The 24,385-nt window shown below is 35.4% G+C and overlaps 1 protein-coding gene across 5 annotated transcripts; it reads right to left on the bottom strand.

Annotated features, from left to right (window-relative positions):
* Window positions 1-1,750: 1,750 nt before the first annotated feature.
* On the bottom strand, window positions 1,751-13,061 carry LOC141600377 (SUPPRESSOR OF ABI3-5). 5 transcript variants are annotated; one of them, XR_012524298.1, is made up of 17 exons: window positions 12,904-13,061; window positions 11,772-11,904; window positions 11,525-11,565; window positions 11,028-11,276; window positions 10,541-10,952; window positions 10,386-10,457; window positions 10,212-10,304; window positions 10,042-10,121; window positions 9,559-9,712; window positions 9,004-9,091; window positions 8,621-8,712; window positions 8,454-8,522; window positions 5,484-5,657; window positions 4,791-4,977; window positions 3,265-4,179; window positions 2,424-2,715; window positions 1,751-2,211 (listed from the first exon to the last, which is right to left on the bottom strand). XR_012524298.1 is itself a non-coding variant. In XM_074420605.1 (17 exons), the coding sequence occupies exons 2-17, from the start codon at window positions 11,814-11,816 to the stop codon at window positions 2,032-2,034; spliced, it is 3,039 nt and encodes a 1,012-aa protein (XP_074276706.1). In that variant the 5' UTR covers window positions 11,817-11,904; window positions 12,904-13,061; the 3' UTR covers window positions 1,751-2,031. The 5 variants fall into 5 exon arrangements, 3 of the variants coding, with proteins under 3 accessions (XP_074276706.1, XP_074276707.1, XP_074276708.1); XR_012524299.1 differs by having other exon boundaries at window positions 9,559-9,709; window positions 12,904-13,038; XM_074420605.1 differs by having other exon boundaries at window positions 2,424-2,611.
* Window positions 13,062-24,385: the final 11,324 nt, after the last annotated feature.

The following is a 24,385-nucleotide window of genomic DNA, read 5'->3' on the forward strand; positions in this document are numbered from 1 at the left end:
CAAATTCAATTCAAACATTCGTCAAAAATCAAATTAAAACAACAAATCTCGTCAAAATCCCCTTCAAATCTCACTTTCTACATCTTCAAATCTCAATATTAATAATCAAATTTCTCCATTTGTACATTATGTAGCCTCTCTAAAACCCCACATTTCTTCCCCTATTTTAACAGGGATTTCGGTCTTCTCCAAATTTACACTCTAGAGCCAGAAATTGCAGACCCATTTTAATTGATCTTCCCTTATTGCAAAAACACCTGAGTAAGTACAAGTTCATATTTGCCCTTGATTCCTTTACGAAGTTGAAGGATGATTCAAGTGCTCAACTTTTGGATATTAGAGATGACAAGAGTTTGGGTTTTCTTGTTTCACCTACTTTAAGAATTTTAGCAATGTTTTTGTTCATATCTCTTTACTGGTTTTATGAAACCCAGTACTATATTTTTTCTCGGTTTTTATGTCTTATTGTTAATTTCTTGTATGATGTGAGAAATTAGCAAGGTTGTGAATTTGTATTGACGAATTAGAGTTTGCGATTTTGAAATTGAATCGCGATGAGTTAAAATATGGTGGTGTAAATGGTTGATGAAGAGGAAAGGTGGTTGGGTAGGTGGGGTTAGGATACCAGATAAGTGGTGGACTGGTAATTGATGATGGCGATTGTTGATGAATGAGGTTGAACCGTTGGAGGAGGATGAAGGGAAAAAAATAGGGTGACCTGTTCGGTTACCTGATTTCATAGGTAAAAAATAACTCAAGTGCAATATGAGCGAAGGTGGGCAATAGCATGGTTTATTTTGAGTTAAATTGAAGTTTGGATTAATTGGAGAAGACGAGGTATAGTTTGGATTATTCCTATCAAATAACCCTATATAGTATTGATAGTATTGATTGATTGTTATGGAGTATAAGCTTTACCTAATACTTCATATAATAATATTGCTATTGTGATCTTTTATTAATTTCTTTATATTAAGGTGAAATAATATCAAGTATTAAATTAACAACTTACCTTTGAACTCATTTTATATACTTAAATTAAATGCATATTTCCCTTCGGTTTACGTGATCATAAGTAGAGCTGACAAGTCTGACCTGACCCGAACCCGGGAATTTTGTGACCTAAAGCTAACTCGACCCGACGACGACCCGTAACCTGACACGACCTGATAATCAGTGACCCAGACCCGACCCGATTTTGACCCAACCCGATATTAACCCCGATTAAATTAATGGCCCGACAATTATTACACTTAATATTGATCAAAATGAAAGTGATTTAATGTTTCGATTGATATGTTTAGCTTAATAATGAAGTAACTAAACCAAATAATGGTTAAAAACTAAATTTAATGGTCAAAACTTGAAGTAATGCCATAACGTAACAGGGCCTGATAATGGCCCGACCCGACACGGCATTTGACCCGAAATGACTCGGCATGAAGCCGTCTCAACCCGAAAGGGTAGGCTGATCCAATCTGACCCGAACCCGATATAACCCGACATGACCCGACTAACCCAATTGCCACCTTTAATATTATTCATAAAGTTCATAACCATTATAAACACAGTGATTCATTTTCCAACAGGGATCTTGTATGGAGTCCACCGTCTACGTGCAGAAAGCTTAAAGCATATCTAGAGCTTCATTGATTATATCCTTGATAATACTGGAGTATTTTATTTCTGTCAACCATGTTTGTATGCATATTTGTCCTGAACACTTGCTGAGAACAAGGGACATTCAAAATTACCCGTAATAATTCTTTCTGCTCTTCTATGTTCATTGAAAGAGAACTCAACAGTTTTGATACGGAGAATGTGTGTATCGAACTAACAACTTGTTTTGATTCCAATTAAATACTAAAAAAAAGGTGGAGAAAGTAAAAGCAGAGCTCCTTGGAACAGCTTCTAAGACCAAAATCCTAAAACTAATAACTAAAGAAGACAAACAAAAAAATGTCGGCGCTCAGAGAACTAGTGCAGGGAAACAATTACATACTTCGACAGTTCACAATGGCTCGGCATGTTCTAAGACATCTCTCGGAATCTCTGCAATGCTTTCTTCTGAATTAGGGTTTTGTAACTATCACTCGGATGCACTTCTAGGGTCGGATCCACCTTCTTTTGCTGAGTCCCCAAACCCGCTCGTTTGTCGAATGCCTGTGCCTGAACAGGCTCCACCATCCCACTACCGTCCCTTCCTAAGCCCTGTTTACAGTTCAACATACCAAACAAGAAGAACCAACATCCAGAATTACGTTAGAACACTCGAAAATGATTATCACAAAACAGCTGGCCTCCATAACCTCCACCTCATGAGAATAATGACGGAATAAAGAGCACTGTATAATTTCCTAAACAAAACTAGCATAAACAAGGACAAGTTATATATATATATATAGATGAGGTAAGAAAAGTACCAATCCCTCGGTCCAGCCCATGTTGCGAAGCATCCTATTACCGACATTGCTCTCATCGAGGGCTTTGTCAGGTGTAATTACATCGTACGTCTGTGCAGCAGTATCCGCAGATCCACGGCCACCGACACCAGGTGGGAATGGCATAGCCCCCAATTCTGATGAAACCTTTCGCGACCTCTCGTCGTGATCTTGCCAAATCAAAAGTCAAGACATTTCCACACGAATTAGTTTGACCAAGGAAACCCCGACAGTTAACCCATAGTCCAGGATGATTTCATGTCCAACCTCCCTCCTTCACAGTCCACACATGTAACAATTAAACTAGACAAACATTTCTCATAAGATTCAGATACATATTTTGTAAGTTGACTACTATCTCACTCTAGGGGCCACTAAAAACTAGATGAAAACAATCCCAGTCTTACCCCTACTGTCTTCCTGCCTTGTACTACCTCCATTCAACTCGAAACACGCCATTTACCATTTAAACACTTGCCATGCACAATTGTAAATATCTTTAATTTTACATTTTAAAATATATAAAAGTATGGTATTCTTATAATATTCTTAACTGCGAATCAAACAAGATCTCGCGTGACTATATTTTCTTATATATTGCAAAAAACATGGAAAATTCTCTTTGCTCATGAACTGTGTGTCAAAAAAGAAAACGGTGTGTTTGAACATGAATGGAGGGAGTATATAATTGTCCAATTATTAATAGTGAGTAGCAAGTAGCAACAGTGCTAAACTAATATTTATAACCCTAGGTTCCTGAAATCAGGAGGAAGGATTCATTATAACAGATAATAAATAATTCAAAAACAGAATCATTGCTTACTTCCTTCTCCTGCCTCAAGATCATCATCAACAAAAGACGAGGATGAACCATACATCCTACGTCTCTCGGCAGCACGGTCGCGGTAGGCTGACTGACTCTGAACAGAAACTGGCTGAACCACCTGCACGGGAGTCTCAGAAAACCTTCTCTTGCCAACAGATGAAGAGGGTGGCGTATATCCACCTAGAGCGGACACGTCAGTTCTGAATGAGGTTCCCCCTCCTTGCGTATCAGAATTTGCAGCAGCAAATGAAGCTGAGCTGGATAGAGATGATGAGGTGGACAAACCATCTGTGGTTCCTGAATAAACGGTGTCAGATTTGACAACACCTCTTCCCGATCCTCTGATTACTCCCATTAAGACACCTCTAGAGTTGTTACTGACAGGCTTAATTGGATTGCTATCAGATTCCAAGACCGCAGCCTGAATATTGGCATTTTCCTTGGCCCCGACAATTTTTGGTTTAAAGGAAGCGGAGACTGAGCTTGGACCACGATCATCGGCCACGGTAGGTGATTGACCATCATCAAGCGCCACACGAGGAGTTTGGCCTTCGTGACTCCTTTGCTTCCATATTGACAAAACATTACTCATTTTCTTTTTGCTGGCTAAGATACTGCTCTTTGCGGCAAGTTTTATTTCCTTTAATTTCTCTTTCTCTCGCTTTTCGGCAGCTAATGCAGCTGATGCAGCAGCCTGGACAGCATCCGGAAGAGAAGCAGGCTTTTCAGCAGACGTTATCGTAGCTGCAGGAGCCGAAATAACTACTTTTCTATTAGGGTTATTTTCTGTCTTAGGGGCATCTGATTCTTTCTCTGACTTCTTGTTTGAGTTCTGGTCAGTGCAGGGAACATATTGCTGAGTTTGATTGTCAAAAGTGTACCATATCCCATTGTTACCATCATAGTATAGTCCTGAAAGCTTATGAGTGTCAGGATACAGCAGAAGCACGCAGTAGAAGGGTGATACCCAAAATACTCCCATTTGTAATTGTTTTAAAAAATTATAGCAGCTTCCACAATTTTAATTCAGACTTCGACTTTTGGGATACCAAGTAATGACTTCTCACAGAAGGGTAGATACACAGGGACAGGTCAGAGTGTCGGACAGCTATAACAAGGAATGTGGCTAGCTAAACCGCTAAAGTAACACTAGTAGCTAAAGCATTACGTTTTAGGGCTACTCAAGAACCAAAAAAAAAAAATTATACTTGAATAGAAGGAAAAACATAACCTGAGAACAAAAACTCCCAAATAACGATCTAATCCGCAAAAGACATCAACGTAAAAATTACAAGTTCATAGTCTATGCTCAAATGTAGGTTTCACATTTTATTAGAAGCTCTGACGCATGTGGGACCAAGTTTTTTTTGTCATTGTATACTTGTTTAATGCTATCATAACTATGCTGATAAATTCACAGAATCACACCCTTAAAAAGTTTGAAGCATGAAAAATGGAAAACACATCATGACAATCTGTCAGAAAGTATGTCAAAATAGTGAAAATCAACTGAATACACACACCTGTATTTGAATCATAGTAAAAACCAGAGGCAGCATCATAATAATAGCCTGATGCTTCATCCCACACGAAACCAGATTGGGGGGCAGATCCTTCTTTTTGACTAGCAACCTCCGAGCCTTGTTCCTGGTTTCCATTAGATTTATCATCTGCATTATATTCCTTGGGAGCCCACCCAACAGCATCGTACTGAATAGACATGCCAGACCAACATTTAGTGACCATTACAATGCTTCTTGCCAGCTCACTATTTAGGGGCCAGTGTGCTTGCAAAAGGGCATACATTCATGCACAAAAATAATAACCAAAAAAGCAAGTAATCATGGATAGGACTACAAAAAAAAAAAATACGGCTATCCTCATTTATTAGGGAAAAAAATGGAACATTTAGCAAATGGCAAGGATGCAAAACATAACGATAAGGATGCAAAACATAACGATAAGGAAATGTGATACGGAAACGAAAATTCAAATCTGAATAGAAAAAAATATTGACTACAAGAGACATGAAGGATGAAAGGTCCACACAGCCATTTGTCAATCACCCAATTCCGAACATATTTTCAATGAATGAGGAGAAGGAAGAATTCTAATGGTCTAGCTGAGCATTAGACTTCAATAGCTACATTTCAGCTAGATGCGTATGTCAATGATCAAACTCCCAAAATTAAGTTTCATTCTAACAATGGTGTTACCTGTTGAGAAAATGCTGCAGCCTCAATTGCAGCAGCAGCAAGGCTGCTTGATTGCCCAGATAGGCCAGTTCCAGGGCCAAGAATGCTTTTAGCATATGCCACGCGTAAGATCTGACCATTCCTCTCAAGAGGTGTCCCATTTGTTGCATCAAGGGCCTTTGTTGCATCCTCCACCTGTACAACAATGAGATAACTTTATTGAAGCATCACCTAGAAACACAAGACATACACAGCAGCAAGATGAAGACCTAAATGCTAAATGCCCACACGTCAGAATACGATCATCCAGCCCACGCAAATAACGAGAGATCAATATAGGAGCAGTTTCAAGTCAAATCAGTCAGATAGTCAATCAGTTACTGAGATGAAAGCAGCACATGCAGCAACAACTAAGCACTAATTACTTCCTGATGGGTTGAACTTAGGGAGAACTAAAGCCAACCATATACTATAGTCATACAATCAAGGGTTTCAGACACATTGAATTTAACGAAATAACATAGGCTGTAGCATAAATTGATAACCAATGACTGCATCACATTCACGGAAGCTTTACAGAGGGGGTCAACGAAAACTAGTTTCTAGTTTATGAAATATGGCGAGGAACCTCGAAAAAACAATTCCACCACTATGAAACCTACTTTACTCCATCTTGCCTGAGTCTTGGACAAGTGTTGTGCACGCCAAGCAATAAGGCAAGAGCTCGAGACTGAGTAATAGAAAGGAAGAACTGTTCTACCAGTAGTATAGGTTACACTGGATCCTTTCCACTAGTAAAAACAGACCAGTATAACCCCTCAATCACAATCTCCTATATACTAAGAGAATAAAACTTCTCAGTGTTCTCACAACTTTTCCCTCCAAAAGGAATCTCCTTAAATAAGGAAACAAGACTATATTTTAATAAGTTATTATTATTTCATCAACATATAATTCTTTAATCTTTTAATCGCTATAATCTTCCATAAACTCTAAATTACATTTGTTTAATGAAAATATAACAAAACTGGTATAAATCTAAAAATTATAAATTACTAATAAAAAATTCATCAAAATTATTTGAGAAGAGATATAAATTGAAATCATTAGTTTTGTGATAAAAAAAATTAAATACACATTGTATGACTTCTCTCAATTCTCTTAATAAGTTTTCCACTTTTTTTCATATAAAAATAAAAAGGGTGAAATATGGAATTAATAACGCATCAATTTAAGTTCTATAAATACTGCATTAAAATGTAAAAGATTTATATACCGCGCATGCATGCGGGATCTGTACTAGTGAAATAACAATGTAATCAGAAAACAAAAAGAAAACACAGCTCCATTGATAAACAATCTACTCAGCTGGAATCCCTTGTCATCTGTTGTTAGTGATTTACAACCCAGCTCACCAGTAATTACTGAAGACAGAAGATAGGTACTAGGCATGGGAAGCTGCAGTAGGCTTGGATAAAAAATTACTCACTCCATTCATTTGGATTTGAGTATTTATTACATTTACATATGGGCAAGTTTTAAGAATTTGGCAAGTGCGAAGGATATATATGTCAAGTGAATGGAGAGTGCAGGTGGATGGACATTGAAAGACACATACTTCAGATGGTAAATTTGCCTTTTTAAATAAAGATTTACCCCCAAAACGGAAATGTAATGAGTAGACTCGAGCGCATATGCAAACTTATAGAGGGTCAAATATCGTGAATCCAAATTGATAGAGGGAGTATCAGTTATGCAAGATCAAGATTGAGTACATACACTGATCATAAATGACATAGGTGACAGGCAGAATATTTATATTTTTTGCAGAAGTTAAAGACCATGTTATTCTCGAAACAGACAAAAGCAAACCAAATACTCGGTAGATAACATAGATGATGACGAGGCAATTGGCTAAATTGACAACAAAGATAGAGGTATTATAAAGATGAAACGCATGGTAGTTAGGAAAATTAACATTGATATCTATCAATTACAAATTTGCAATAGTAAATATCGTAACAATTGCAGAAAGTCTTACGCTGAATAAAAGCATCTAAAGGCTTCATTATTCAAACCAAGGCAATGATGAAATAAAATTACAAAATCAAAGGAACTACAGGAACATCATCATCCGAACTGTGTCGCCAAAGAGAGTTAAGACCTCATACGAAAAGGACATCTTGTTCTTTAAAACTAAGGTAACGGTTGACTAAGTAGTAAAATTGTACTCCTGATTTTACATTTAAAAAAGGCAGTTTGGTCCTATACAGCACTTGCAATGATTAAGATATTGTTACTTTTTGTCTTTTCTCTCTTTGGAATAGTGTTAGACTACACAACTTCCCCAAAACAGTGGAAAAAGAGACTGAAACAAAGGATGTATATGTCTTCCTATTCTAAATAGTTGTTTGAATATAAATTGTTTTTGTTCAAACAAATGACTTAAATTCTATTAAAAAAATCAATTTTAGACTTAATTGTATGAGTAAATTTTTTTACACCTCAAATGCATTTCACTATACAAATTGAACTACAAACTCCAACTCGTTCAACAAACCATCTAACCTTAGCCTCCAGATGACCCAAAATGAAACTGCGTCCAGCTTTTGTTCCAGATCTAAAGAGTGATGTTTTCAATTCTAACTGCTAAATCACCTCAGCTACATTCTTACCTATATAACCCAAACACTCCTTATAATTGACCTTAGTTGAGAAAGCAAAAGTCAACTACTAAAAAAACAAGAATAAGATTATAGATGCTCAAAAACACCAAATTACCCCCAGTGCAGAAAGGCACACATATGGCAGAGTAAGGGGGTTGGATGGGATCAAAAGCGTGGTGCTTCAAATTCTAGAAAGTGTCAGGTAAATGGATTTTTTTTTTTGGGGGGGGGGGGGGGGGGGGGGGGGGGGGTTAGAACATGAAAATGAGTAACAAAAAAGGAGAGGGTAAAAATTGCACGCATAAGGTCGTAATCAATAACATACTGAATAGAAGTGCACAAAGGCAAATCCTCTTGAAACATGGGTAAATTTGTCTCTAACAAGACGAAGATCCTGCAAAAAGGAGGCAACTCTTCTGTAAGCATAACTGAAAGACCAAATCAGAGAACATGAGACACTTAGCTGGTATTCTGGTAAATCAACCTAAGTACCTTGATTGGAGCGTGTTTAGAGAATTCATAGCGAAGCATCTCCTCATCGGCATTCTCATCCAACCCACGCACCACCAATACATGAGTAGGGCCTGCAAAGTTTTGAGTCAACCTTCAATGATTCAAGCAAAATTGAGGTCCTCCATTGTTTCCCGTGGAGCCAAGGACTCAATATTTTTCGTTCTAGATTATGATGGAATAAAGAAAAATGGTTGCTCTTTTTTTTTTATTACGAAGTAGCCATCCGTCAAATGCAATTCTCAATGCAATTTTCAGTATTGGACAACCAGGAATATCTATCTTGTGGTCAACTGGTCATTGTTAATCAGACAAAACTGAGGTAACTAACATTAAGACATTCATAAACCACAACTAGAACCAACCTGCCTCAGATCCTTTCCTACCCGATGGTGCATGACTAGAAGATGATAGATCAGCTGGTGGAGAATCATCAGTCCGGCTTTCATTACACTGCAATTATATAACATGGACTACCCATTTAGCGAGATGCTAACAGCTCCCAGTATTCTAAGAAACTTGTAGTCTTACTTTTCAGTTCTAGAGACAAAATGCTCTATAAAAAAGGGAAAAAACCAAGAGAAGAAAAGAGGGATCATTACAACTCCACACTCCAGCACTATATAGATCAACAGACATGTAATGCTCAAAGAATTATATCTCCAAGATAATATTAAAAGCACTTAAACGATAAATCACAGGTTGGGGATAAAGTTAATTTGGTTTTCAAATTAAGATGTTGAACTTGTAACAAAACGACACAAGCTACAACATAAAATGGACTAAAATCGAGTCAAAGAGGACCACTTAAGTGCCTAAATCACGCAAAACCATGCTGTCGCCAACATCAGCATCTTTTGTGATTTGCAACATAATGATAAATGAGAGCCATAGGGTGAGACAAGAGAAGGAAAACAAACCTGAAAACAAGACACTCTGCGAGCAAAATTCACACACCCACAGATAGTGCACATCCAGTCAGATGGTATAGTGGTGTTTCTGTGGCTGCTATGAGAGGATCTCGGGCCATCTTGCCCATATGAGGGACCCCCTACCAATCCAGTTGGCTTGCTACTGCATCAAAACATGGCATCAAAAATACAATAAGTACGCTTGAACCAAAGCGGTAGAAATACTATAATCCTAAGGAATCAAATCTATTCTAAGCAAAATCTCACCGCGTAAAATTCTCTCATTCACAAGTACAAATTTTAAAATAAAAAAAAAAAAATTTCTTGGGACAGAAAGATAGGCAAAGTACAAACATAAAAACCATACCACAATCATCAATGTATATATAACTAGAAAGATAAATGATAGCTTTCCCGGAAAGTAAAATTAAATTCACCAAATATAACACAACAGGAACTAATAGTGCCAAAAGCCAGAAGTATAGCACATGCCTGTACTCAAAAAACAGGTCCCTTCCATCTACTACTAGACCTTCAGCTCCTACTTTACTCATCATTGCCTGTGCTGCATCCTGTGACGGCACAATTACATTCCCTATGACTATAAACGAAAATGAAGATGATGAAGAATACACGGGGATTGATATTGAAATACAGTTTACCACTGAAGGAAAATCAATAAAGGCAAAACCACGGGAAACGCCAGAATTCCGCTCCTTAATGATGCGAACATGGCGAAGAGGGGCCCATTCAGCCTGAAAAGGAACGGCTCAATTTGAGGTTAAAGACTTTAAGCAGCAGATATTTTCTGAAATACCATAAGTGATGTCCCTTACAAGTATTTGATAAAGATCTTCTTCAGTAGTCTTTTGAGAGAGACCCTTTACGACCACAGTAGCAGAAGGCGCCTAACAGCAATCAGTAATCAATAGGAGCCCTGGCTTCAGAAACACATGGACATAATACAAATTTGGATCCAGAAATAGCATACCACAGAATAATGATCACGCCGTTTTTCCTCACGGTCTCTACGTCTCTCAGATCTATCATTTCGATCATCATAACTATCTTCACGATAACTACGACCATGACTGCGCCCTCGAGGTGACCTTGATTTAGAACGTTCCTCACGACCACGGGAGCGGGAACGTGAATAATCACGCCTTCTATAGGGGCTTAAATCCCTTTCACGGCTTACTTCTCTCCTATCACGATCACGATCCCGGTCACGTGAATCGTGCCTCCTCCAGCTTCCATCTCTTCTGCTTCTATCATAATCAGAATCATGACTATGATGCCTACCATAATCATAATCCCTCTCACGACTACTATCCCTGCGATGCCTATAGTCATAATCATCATGAGGATACTCATCACGGTCACGCATTCCAAATCTTCCAGACCTGTCAGATCCAGATTTTCTGTAGTCAGAAACATGCAAGTCATACCCAGCTATCATTTTATGAGTCTGCTTGTACCTGTGACCTCCATGGACATCATCAATTTCATGGTAAGGCTCGAGGTATGACTTGTCATGCCTTCTAGGCTCCCTTTCAAGTGGATATTCTTCTTCATAATCTCTTCGTCTTGATTCAGGCCACACGCCGACAGGAGGGGCAGCATAATTGTCCCTTTCAACATCTCGGTTAAATGCACCCCTTGAGTAAGCACTATCCCTTGGAAGCCTATCATCTATAAACCTCCTGTCGTCATAGGCAGCACCACCCCTGCCACAAAAATATAGCATGGAACAAATCGACCAGAAAATGCAACAAAAACACTGGACATATCATTATTTGCATTAAGTAATAAGCATGCTTAGTTACCAAATGGCACATTTATAAAGAAAGCCGTGTAAAAATCAACAGACGCAAGCAATGTGTATCCCCAACAATGTAGGAAAAGGTGAAAAGAGAAATGAAAATGAGTACGAGACACAAACATCCCACTTGTTTCAAAGACCAGCAACACTCACCGATAACCTGGTTCGTGAACAGCACCATACGCCTCCAATGCCTGTGGAGGGAAGAGAATAAGTTATGTCAGCAAGACAGTCATAGTACAAGAGACGGATATCCATTCCATATCCTCAATCATGGCTTTCTCTCATTGTTCATAAATGGTGAGATGCCGGAAAAATGACCAATCATATTGGCCCTAATAGTCGTATGTATTATCAACCCATATCCCATATAGGTGATTAAAAAGGAAACCACAATTACGCTGTTATTTTCCCATCCACGCTGTGGACCATAGCGACCATCCATTTCTTGCGACGTTTGCAGAGGGCAACCCTGTAAAGTCCTTGGTATGATCTTTCAGGGATTTCAGAATCAAGATGTTTGCAAAACTTTCCTGTAATGGATGCACAAACACACTGTTATGCCATGTTGAACCAAACACCGAAGTCGTAACATGGCCTCCCTTGCAGCGGAATACTTAGACCACATAAACCCATCAGACCATCACAATTTCTCAAGATAGACAAGTACTTTTGTGAAGAATTATGCACCAACTAACTAGCCAACAAACAATTCCCTTTACTGGTCAAACTAGGAAAAAGGGCATGGCATCCTGTTTGCAGAACCACCGAGTCGATCAACTTACCTCCGAAGCTTGTCAATTGGAAATCAAACTATATCTATGTACACGAATAGAAGAAGTAAAAATCCAGGTGATTATTTACATGTAACTGGAAAAAGAGCGGCATTCAAAATATCAATAATTTGCAAAAAAAAATTATTTCCACCAATTACAAGTTACAACTTTGACATAAGATTAGATAGGTTTGAGAAAATGACAAAGCTACAAGATGTAAAACACCACAAATTCTTATTTAAGACTGGCCATTTTCGTCTTTCTAAAAAGACGGGATTTTGTAGCCACTTTATTGTCAAATGTAACTAACCACAATGGTCCGGCTAGTTTTACAGCCTATGGTAAAAAAGTGGTCACATTTCGCTGTAAAATGGTCACAAATCCCGTCTTTTTGGAGAAGACCAAAATGGCCCATCTGAAGGGAAACTAATTTGTAAAACACGGGTATCTCGATTGTGAAGATTGAGTGATTATACAACAACAGCGTATACGATCATCAGATATAGAAAAACCAACATCGGAGAACAAGTAATCGAATAATCCACAGCATCCCTAGTAAATAGTATACCAACTTATCCGAATTGCACACATCATTGATAATCCAAACTTCATCTTCAAAGTCTCAATATTCTTCCCTGATTAAATTTCTCCAATATTGTGTTTACGATAATCAAATTACAATATAAACACAATAGCGCAACAATTATATATATATAAACAGGAAAAAAAAGTCGAATTAAAAATTAGGGTTTATACCTCAAATTAGAGAGAAAAGAAGGGTCGTAATAAAGGTGGTTGTTCGCCAGTGGTGATACGACGAGGAACGAAATAAGGGGAAGGTTAGAGAAGAACGAAATACAGATATAAACAACGACTGAAGGTTTTGTGTTCTCAATTGGAAAATATAGCAAATCGCTCACAAGTTTATTTTAATGTGCAATTAATCACCTATTTTATTTTTAAAAGTAAAATTCCTAATTATTTAGATGAAATTAACATTACTCTCTTTTATATCCAACTTTTTCAATTCGTAATTTATTTTCGCAGTACAATTTTTACTCATTTCAGTACATTTTACCCTTTATACATTTCATACCCTTCCCTAAAAACCAACCTAATTCCCTCCCTCACCGATTCTCTCCCTTCCTAATTCTATAACCTCTTAATTTAAGCAGAATAATGGATGATAATTTGTATGTAACGAGTTTTAATACGTTAATTTCGTAACAATGAATCAAATTAATTGTTTGCGTGCAGTTTTAATGACTTTTTTATAATTAATTTAGACTTTGTGTTAAAAATTATTTAGGGTTTGTTTTAACTGATAATGAATAGTTAATGATTCTGGTGATGGTTGCCTGCCCATCCCCGACTAAAGGGCTAGTATACGGGTTTCGGTGGCCGGCGGGGGTGTGGGGGCAAGGCCAGAGGCAGTAGAGGGGGAAGGAGAAGAAGGTAGAGGAAATGGTGGTAAATGGACATCGGCGAGGGGACAGACACGAGGGCTGGCCGTCGGTGATCCTGGGTGTCCTTCCGGTGGCTGCTGGTAGTGGTGGGGGTGAAAGTGTTAACGTGAAGTTTTGCTTTTTGCTTTTTTTTTTTCTTTTTTATCTATTTATTTATTTGAAAATTGCAAATGTAGTACACTTGCTTTATGAATTATTATTTTTTTGTAAAATAAATTATTTGTGGTGGTATAAGGTGGTTGATGATGGTGGTTGATAGCGGTGATGAAGGAGAAATTAGGGGAGATATGGATTAAGAGAGAAGTTAGAGAAGAGAATGAGAGAGGGACAATATGAGGGGTATAATCGTCAATATTGTACTGTAATGAGTAAAATGTGTACTGCGAAAATCAACACCCTTTCAATTTTACTACCTTATATAGATTTTTTTTAAAATCAATATCTATCTATATTAATAAAGGAAGCTTTTTTCGAGCGATTATAGAGTCTCCAACCTTTGCAAACTACCTAAAATATATTTTTTTTTAAAATACATGAGGATATTATATCTCAAATACTACGTAGTGATCAGGAGTCATAGCTTTGCGAAATACGTACCAAAAAAGAAGTTTAACATGATACCAATACAACCCCTACTGTCAGTGTTATAAATAATACTCGATGCCCTTGCTTAACCATTCAACTTCTTTCCATTGTTTTTCTGTTTTTCTATGGAACTTTTTAATTTGCTCATGGTAGTACATCGTTGCTTTGATTGATGATTTTCATGTTTTTTTCCTTTTTGCAGCCCAATTATGTAGATGGATTACTTTATTATCGTGGTTTTTGCTTGATCTCTACTCTATACAAATAAAGGTAAGTAGGTAACAACTAATCAAATCCTCTCCTACGTAGATTTGCATTTGAGTCATTATCCTTCATGGATCCACGATTTTTGTTTTTATAAACACTCTCTTTTGACACTCTTTATTGATCAACAATTCAATGTGTTAATTTCATTGTTTATTGAATAATTACGTTCTAATGATCTGAAGATTACTAGATCAATGTGTTAATTTCATTGTTTATTGAATAATTACGTTCTAATGATCTGAAGATTACTAGAGACGACGGACATAATAATAGAACGAGAAGATGCAGCTACAACACTATCGTAAGTATTACCATTAAATAAATTGGATTGGACTAGGGGGAGTATACTATTTAGAATTTACATGTAATTAATCTATTTTCCTTTATTTTGTTTCTTTTTACTAAGAAAAGAGCAAACTCCTAACAAATTATATGACTATAATTAAGTTCATTGTGATATTGGTCACGATTAAAACAATAGTCCTTACAATCCAAAATATATATGTTGGAATATTGTCAACTATGGAGTACATCTTTTCCGATTCTAATTTTACCGGCCTTCTTTCATCGGTTTCAATTGGTAAGTGATGGGTTGTCAACAAGAATATTTCATCGGTTTCAATTGGTAAGTGATGGGTTGTCAACAAGAATAAAACACGTATTATAATTGTGAAAGGAGTTATACGAATAAAATATGAATAATTTACAACCATGTGACTTTTCAAATCATACGTTCATATATTGGTAGTAATTCAAACCGTATCTTTAGTTAATCACAAATTATAGAATAAGACGGTCTTATCATAAACCGGTTAAACTATTCATTTATTGTTGATATAAATGAGTTGTATATTTATATTTATTTATACAAAAAGACCGTCTCACGCAATAATTATATACCGTTAATTTGTGTGTATAGAGATATATCTGACATCAAAGGGATGTAGTAAAAAACGTGCTCTATAAGAAGTAAGCAACGGTAGATAATTGTTTAGTTGTTGATCCATCTTCTTATTATCCTGTCAAATACATACGTGACCAATAAAGCTCGATAAAAAACATCTCTAAATTTTCTACTGCGATTTCGTGGTAAGGTTGGATTTTGTAGGTCTCGCCGTCTCGAATTCGGAATGCCCATTCATATCCAAAAGGAATATTGAGTAGCAATTGGATGTCGTATGAGAGTGTACTACTACTATTGAATTATCCAAAATTTTACAATAGGGGACTGGGCACTACAGTTTGTGTGTAATTTTTTTTTTTTGGTACATACAGTTTGTGTGTAATTAGTAATTAGTTTTTGTTAGTATATGTTTCTGAATTTTTTTTGGAAATGATAATCATAAATGCTTAAGATTTTATACTTAACCCCCTGGTGCTGCTACTCACACATAATATCGAGTATGAAGTTTTTTCTTTTTCTATTTATAATATTCTCACAAATTTTATAATAATTAAATATAAGTGAGTTGTTGAACATTTAAAAGATAATAATATACTACTCACCCATATCATTTTAAAGGTAGACGTATAAAACCATTAGTAGTACTTGGAGAGTTGGAGGTGAATAACTATACCCCATACGCTCGAAAGTTTTTTTTGTGAAAGTTGGATTCTGTATTCTAAATTTTTATTTTTATTTTATGAGAGTCCAACACTAAAAAAAACTTAACAAAAAAATAAGAGAGCTCATGTGGAAAATAAACATTATAACAAACCTTCATGAGTCCTGATGCTACATAATTTCTATCTTCTCAGATGATGACAAATAAAGATGAATTACATTAGGACTAGGATGGCTACTGGCTATTTGTATGCACACATATTAGTTTTCGATTAATTGGTGGTTTTTACGCGTTTTAGTTTAGATTCTTTTAACTTTCCCTTCTCCGTTATAGTTTACTTGGGAAAAAAATTAAAGTACATTATTAAAAGAGAATATCGAATTAGATAAGTTCAAAATTGAATATTTAAATTAACTGCTAAAACATAGAAGATAAGGACATATATAAAAGTATAAAATAAATGTGATAAAGAAATCTCATACATCCAATAAAAGCAAACAAAACAAGGGTCATAAAACAACTTCAAGAACCTAAATCACCTAAATGAAACTCATTATGGAGTTTACTTAACCTACCTCAAAATTTAGCACTAACATTAATTAAAAAGGGTGGTGCTCATTCATGTACGAGTTTTACTCATTTATGGACGTAAATGACCATAATACCCCTTAAATTTTAATAATTTCATTTTAATACCCTCCTTTCAATCTCTATCTCTCTTCTTCATTTACTCTTTTCTCACTCTAACTGCCACCATCGAACCACCACGCGTCAGCCACCATCCACCACCCGACTCCGACTCAGAGTCCCGAAATAAAAATACAAAAAAAAAAAGTAAAACTTACTAAAATAAATACAAAACATTTATCAAAAAAAAAAAAAAAAAAATGAAAAATTCGGAAATTGCATAGTAATCAATGTAATTCACGTACTATTTGTTGTGGCATATTGCGATTTGATTGTGTCATGTCCACAAATCACAAATCCTACAAGTCTAATTACAGTCGGTGTATTTGTTGTGCCTATGTGCTAGACAAATTATTAGAGTTGGTTTCGTTGTTATGCGAGCTTAATTACTTGATTGATACGAACCCTAATTTAATTAGTGTAAACAAATCCTAATATAATTAACAAAATTAAGAATTAGAATTATTACCTGATTGATATAAGAATTAGCATTCATAATTGTGTAATTTAACGAATTTGCTTAATTTTGTTTATTTGATTAACTTTGTGAAGGAGAGAACTAGAGAGAATTAGAGAAAATTAAGCAAAGGGCGTACTATGGAAGAATAATGAAAAAAAGTTCATGAAAGAGTAAAACCTGTCCATGAATGAGCAACTACGATTAAAAATACCCCCATATGAAAATATAAAAGATAAACGATTGAAATTCACATCGAGCTTCTTTGTAGACGGAACTGACATTTGTAGTAGTTATTTTATAACTTGATGTTCAACAGTGGTTTAAGAGAGAATATTATAAATGGTCCGTGCATCGCACGGGCATTAAATCTAGTATATATATAAAAGAAGCTTTTTTCAAAGCATGTGGTAGTCTCCAAACTTTCTAAAACACTATCTTATTTTAATTATTAAAATCTATCTCACCATCTTATTTTAATTATTAAAATCTATCTTTTCGTAACTACCAAACACAATATATATATCTCTATGACACAAATTCTACCATTAATTTTTGTATAAATACTCACAATTCGTAGGTGATAGATTAAAACCGAATTGACATTAACCTTCCCTTCCTTTTTTATTGGCCTTTTAATCCCTCATATACATGCATAGATATTTATTTTGTTTTTATTTTATGATCTTTTGCTTATTGCTTACTATGTGCTTAATACGTTGGTTTTAATTGCTGATTATGTTTAACTTTTGATTTCACAGGGAGCAGATTATCAAAAAATTGGAAAATAGTAATGTTGTTCAAGAAGGAATGTCGAACTTAGCTAATCATTGGTTTGTTTCGAACAACAATGATTTTACCAATTGTTTGATTTAATGCTGGAATATGAGAGAATTTTCAGTCGGTTAAAGTTTCAGTTTCGGAAGTAGAGATCATTGTTCACTTATATATACTCGTGTATTATCTACATCAGGTTGTTATTACCAAGTGTTGGCTTAAATATTGCATAAACATATTTTGCATCAGATCGATGAATCTCCCTTAATGCACTACTCATTAAGTCATTTAAACCGAATACTTTTTTCTTCTCTCAGAGATTTCTTGTCTGTTTAAATCACAAGCGTCAAATTTATAGATGCGTGATTTTTGAAAAAGAAAGACGCAACACACTTTAACTATTTTGTGTTAGAAGTTAGTGATCATTGTTTTTTTACAATCTTTCCATCAAGTAATTACGTTCCATCAATATCCGGTCCATTTGTTTGTTTCCTTGAAATCTTTTGTTTTCTCAGGAACACCAGAGGTGTTACTCCATATTTTGTTCTTCAACTTCGGCGGATCTTGAATGCATTTATGAGGAGATTGTTTAATCACTGCAGCGTGGGAACGAAATTTATCCTTATGGCAGCCGGTTTCATGTAGCTTGGCAAGGAAATTTTGAGTTGAGCAACCGTGCCTACTTGTTTTCCCTGTCTAGGGGATAACAAACTTGCTGCAAAAACTCGGGAGCACCATTTTCTACTTTTTCTTTGTTCCAGAATTCTCATCCCCAGTTTGTTACTTATTAGACTCTACTGTATTCATCATAGCATTATTCATCAACGGTTTGGGTCGAATTTTTTCCTATTTCCTATTTTTCATTCAATTCTTGGCATTTTAAAGATGTAGTCCCCTATATTCTAATTTCTATATCAGCTATAATGAAATTTATCGAACAAAGGAAGTTTGAATTCAAGTACCATCACTTTATTAATTTCGTAAAGACATAAATGATGATAGTAGTGCCAAAATCATGTTGATGAAGGCGAAAATCATATGATCTCTAATGCTTGATTAAGATAGAACAAAAACTCCAACTTACTGCTACTTCTTTAGAAAATACCAAGTAAAACACAAACCTTTGACAACTTAAAAAAAAAAATTGTATAAAAATAACGGAGTTACTTATTCACATACAAATTTTAATTTTTCACATACACTTTTTCATTAACTTTTCATATCATACCCTCTTTCTAAACCTAGACAAATCAAGTCTTATATCTTACCTTTCTCCCCAAAAATTGAATCTAATTGTTCTAAAAACTTGAATAATGTATTATAATTCTCCAATTATTAAAGTACACTGAACTTTGTGAGCATAACCATGATACAATATACACAAAAACCATATCAACGTACTCAAATGTTCTCTTGGATGGGCTAAAATTGCAGTCATAACACATACATGGTACTAAGTGTAAACATTAGTATGACATAAGCAATACAAATTGCAAAGTAATTAAGTTTATGCCAAACCTAACGTCATACACGAATAACATATTGAGTCATGTTGTAGTTTTGGAGTTTTTCTTTTTCAGTAACTGATCGACTGCAAAAGGGAAGCCAAGGTCGACCGGAGCATGGTCGATCAGAGAAACGTTGGCCGACGACTAGACCGATCAAAACAAGGAGGTGTGAATGGAAGTGGTGTTGGCCGTGAAGGGAGATGATGGAAGGGAGAAGAAAAATCAATTGGGTGAGGGAAATGTCAATGGTAAAAATGTAAAAGGCGTATGTGAAAGAGTAAAATCCGTATGTGAAAAAACACGTCCCAAAAATAAAAGATGAAAACAACCTAAGATAGCGAGACGTAAACACCATCAAGCTTGAAGATTGATATAAATTGATAAAAACGTACTATTCCGAAAAACATATATGCCACTAAAGTATAAATTTTATGTTTGCATTAACTTCTGTATAAATTTTAGCTTCAAGATATTTTGTTACAAATTATGACCATTTGTATTACTAATTCATTTGAGGTTTATATAACTATTTACAGAAAATACGCCCTCATATGCTAATATGCTATAATCTATCCTAATCTTTGGAATCATGAATTATCAACAATTTTATTATATACTCCGTATAATTGTTGGCATATCGCGGTGCGAGATTGTTGCGCCCGCTTTCCCTCTTCCACGTACATGTAATTTTACAGCTTCATTTTCGCTTTGTTAATTTTTTGAGTTATTGTGTTTGTTTATGTAAAGTTTGAGGCTTTGCAATGTGTGGCTGTTCACTATTTCAGACCTACTTAAATCAAAGACCTCCTAAAATTAATACTTACGTAACCTATGTAAACGAAATCTCTTGGAAAATTATTAAGCTGTTGAACAAGATTTTGAGGTCTCCTCAAACATGTTTTTGGTTGACTTTTACCAAACCAACCACCCTCATATTATTATAATGTAAGACAATCTCTCACAAATTTATATGAATCAATCCTTTACGAAGTAAATTGAGCATCATTAAGAATTAAGAGTCAATCTCACAATAAACTTATTATAAGGTAAAACGGTCTCGCAGGAGACTTACGACATATTTTTAATAAAACAATATGGTGAAATCAAGAACTTGATAAAACTTTTTTTTTTTTTTTGAAAAAAAACATTTATACGCATTAATATTAAGGAGGTAAATCAAATGAGTCCAATAATACAAGTGGTGCAATAGTCTCAGGAATTATCTCAACCCAAAACCGTGTTGAGTACGATAACGGTAATAGGTGAGCTAATCCATGTGCCACCGCATTCCCATTTCTACGAGTACAATTAAACTTAATGCAAGTAAAGGAATTAGCAATATCCAGGACCGTTCTACCAATTCTACCAAAGTAATTTAACGTTGCACTATTATTAGTGTAGCTCTAAGGCATGATTTTCTACTATCTTCGTTCTTCCTCTCACGGCCTATCCCACTGTTTTTTTATACGTTGATTTCGGCAATTTGATTGGTTTTGATTTGCTTTTCATTTCGGGATGACCGACATATTTAATTTAAGGAAGATTTAATGTTGTATCCCTAAATGCTATTAATTATTTAATATTTTTTGATACATAGTTGCTAACTCACTTCAAACAAAACATATTTTAGTTACCGTGCAACGCACGGGCATGAAATCTAGTTACTACCAAAACATGTGAATTTTTTTTAGGGAAATTCTCACTTGTACCTCTCTGTTATGGGCTAATCCCATTTGTACCCATACTTTTCAGAAAAGCCCACTTATACACTTCAATTTACTAGTTATTCTCACTTATACTCCTGAAGTATAGACTAGTCTCACGTGTACCCTTACTTTTAAGGAAAGTCCACACTTCAACATCATAATACTAAGCACCAACAACTAAGACGTTAAGTGAATTCTCGCTTGTCACTATGAAGCGGGGAAGAAGTGTTAGGTACCCTTACGTTCGATGTTAAGGGTTATGTAAACAATATGATTTAATTGAAATATTTGTTTCTCTCCAACAAACATCGTTTTTCCCTCCAACTTCATTTTTATATGCCTCCACTTCATCTTCAACGTTGATCTTTTATCCTTTTACCACACTTCATCCTCAATATTCATCATTTACTATACTTAAGGGGTATATGTTAGAATAACTAGGAAGTTGGAGGGTACAAGTGGGCTTTCCTGAAAAGTAGGGGTACAAGTGGGATTAGCTCATACCAGAGGGGTACAAGTGGGAATTTCCTTTTTTTTTTAAATTGATATCAACCCTCTTTTCCGGTGGAAAAAGTATTTGATGGACCGATATGCCCTCATTTTAAGACAACCCTCATTTTACCTCTTCATTTTAACCCAGTCCTCTCTTACTTAATAATTTTAACCTAAAAACTTCCCCTTTTATCTCTCAATCGCAGTAAAACTTCATTCAACGACCTCAAGCTTCATCACCCTCAAATCTTCCCTTCATCGCCCTCAAATCTTCAAGCTACCATCTCAATTCTGCCATTTGACTTATAATATCAGTTGCTATTTTAATCAGGTTAGTTAATCATATCTATTTCTCCTATTTTTATTTAATTTTACATTGATTAGTCTTATTTGTAGGGTTTAATTTTGAGATATTAAAGTTTAGATGATGTTTTTACTTGTTTGTTTAGATTGATTTTTCATTATACTACTTATTCTTATTTGAAATCATTATTTAGGGTTAATTAAGTCAGTTGGTTCGTTAATTAGCTTCAATGTCTAAATAACCCAATTTTGCATCTCTAATTGCTTGTGGTTTGATTAATTTGTAGCTGAATTTTCGCATTTGAATGTAGGAATGAAATCCACCTCATTCTTGCTTGATTTACGTGTGAATTATGATGGACAATTTATGTTTAAGAAAGGGAAAATCGAATTTGAGTTTTCTAAGAAGGGTGAGATTCATTTGCTATGTGGGTTTTGGAGTGACAAAGTATCTGTTAATTTTCTGAGGTCTCTTGGTGAGAAGTTGATAGGTGATGATAATTTTTAGTAGTGGTATACGGAACATGGGAGAAATCTTACATCTGGTAAGAGTATTTTGGTGTCTGACTTTGATGTTGTTCAATTGATCAAAGGTAGAGATCAAATGCATATTGTAACCTTGTATGTAGTTAGGCCACTCAATTTTATGGCATCATCATCCACATGTACTCAGGTATCTCATCCAAAGACAGAAAAGGCTAATGTGGGCCTACAAAATCAACTCAAACCAACTTTAAGTGGCCCAACTTAAGAGCTATTAAGAATCTGAATACACACTCTTGACTCCAATAATGAGGTTCCTTATAGTGCTTCATTTCAAAGGTCATGGGAAGAGGTCTCAATCCTTACTTTTGACCAAAGACCTTTGAGAATAAGCCCAAAGACAAAAGTAAAACCAAAACTTTTTGATACTTTAATACAAAAACAACCCTTCATTAATTATCAACCAAACAAACTGACACAACCCTTGACTGTCAAACCTGAGTGCTCATTTAAGTCACCTGCCCCTGGGAGACCTACAAAGTTATTAGGGTTTTTCTATATGGTAACCCTGTATTTTCTCAGATTCTACATGGTAACCCTCCATTTCAAGAAACAATTTTGGTAACCCTGAGGTCTCTTAATTACACGTACTGTGACATTAAACTCTTAAACCGTTAATTATGGACGTTAACTTGTTGACATGGCATTTGAGGTGGCTGACTCGGCACCTTATTTCTTCTACCCTCTTTGACTTTCATTTCCCTCCAAAATCCCTATTTATTTCCCTCCAATTCTCTCTTTATTTACTCTATTTATTTCCGCCCAATTTTTTCAGTCAACTTCCTTCTTCATTTCAACTTCATCTTCTTCCTTTTCCTTTTCTTCCTTATTTCCAGATTTTTTCTTTTAATAATATTTTCCATACTTTTGCTTCAAACAGCCCCATAGTCATATCTTCTTTAAACACTTCTAAAAACTACCCAATAATGGGGATGAAGTTTCTCAATCAACCATGTTATCGTTGTGGACGGAATGCGGTAATCAAAATTTCCGGATCTGTAAAGCTTACTTTAAATGTCAAGAATGTAATATATTTGTTAGTTGGTTGACGGAAAATCATATTATTCATACTCGAAATTTAGATTTAAAGAATTATTGTTGTGAAGAGGAAGATGGGCCAAATGTTGTTGAAGGAAAAAATGAAGACATTCTTAAGTTGAAGAAAGAAATTGTTGAATTAACAAATGTTGTCAAGTTTTATATTAAGTTGGTTGGTTTTATGTTAATGTTATTTGTAGTAGCTTTCATGTATAAGTTGTAATTTTATGGTTATTGTGAAATAAAATGAGATTTGCAAAAAATGAGGTTTGAACAAGCTGAAATTGTGTCCTGAAATACAATTGTCATTACATGTTTCTTAACCAAAATACAGGTACACATTTTTTTATGAACCTATGATTCATGACAAAAACAGATAAAAAGGAAGATTTATCCCATTACATTAAACCATATTCATTAGCATCATTAACTGCCAAAATGTGTGCAAAAATCTGGGTAATTTCATCAAAATATCCCTCTTTTTTCAGCTACAACAAGAGGTTTCTTTAGTTGTTTGCATCACCATAGGAAAGCTTCCTTTTCCTTCCTCTCTTTTGTGGACCTTGAGTAGTAGTTGTTGTGTTAGTCTAGGAAGACAAAGCTTGAGTTGAACTCTGACCTTGAGTGGTTCTTGGTATAGGTGTAATACCACGGTTTTTTGATTCTAATTTACTCGGCCGAATAGGGCTAACTCGGCCAAGTAGGGCGTCGTGTGTTTTCTGGTCAGGTTACTGTCCAGGAACACTCGGCCGAGTAAGACTTACTCGACCGAGTAAAGCGGTCTGCGGGATTATTTTTCGCGGTTTGATTAAGGTGATTAGAGATTATAAATTACGTTTTAACA

Source organism: Silene latifolia, chromosome 9 (genome assembly GCF_048544455.1).
Source record: "Silene latifolia isolate original U9 population chromosome 9, ASM4854445v1, whole genome shotgun sequence".
Lineage (NCBI taxonomy): Eukaryota > Viridiplantae > Streptophyta > Magnoliopsida > Caryophyllales > Caryophyllaceae > Silene > Silene latifolia.

Bases quoted from the DNA above. Each gene is read 5' to 3' on its own strand.
- LOC141600377 (XM_074420605.1), bottom strand. From the start codon at position 11,816: ATGGATGGTCGCTATGGTCCACAGCGTGGATGGGAAAATAACAGC. The intron at 10,122-10,211 runs GTAAACTGTATT...GTGCCGTCACAG, and splicing joins TTATTGATTTTCCTTCAGTG to GATGCAGCACAGGCAATGAT. The intron at 8,713-9,003 runs GTTGGTTCTAGT...AAAACTTTGCAG, and splicing joins TAGGAAAGGATCTGAGGCAG to GCCCTACTCATGTATTGGTG.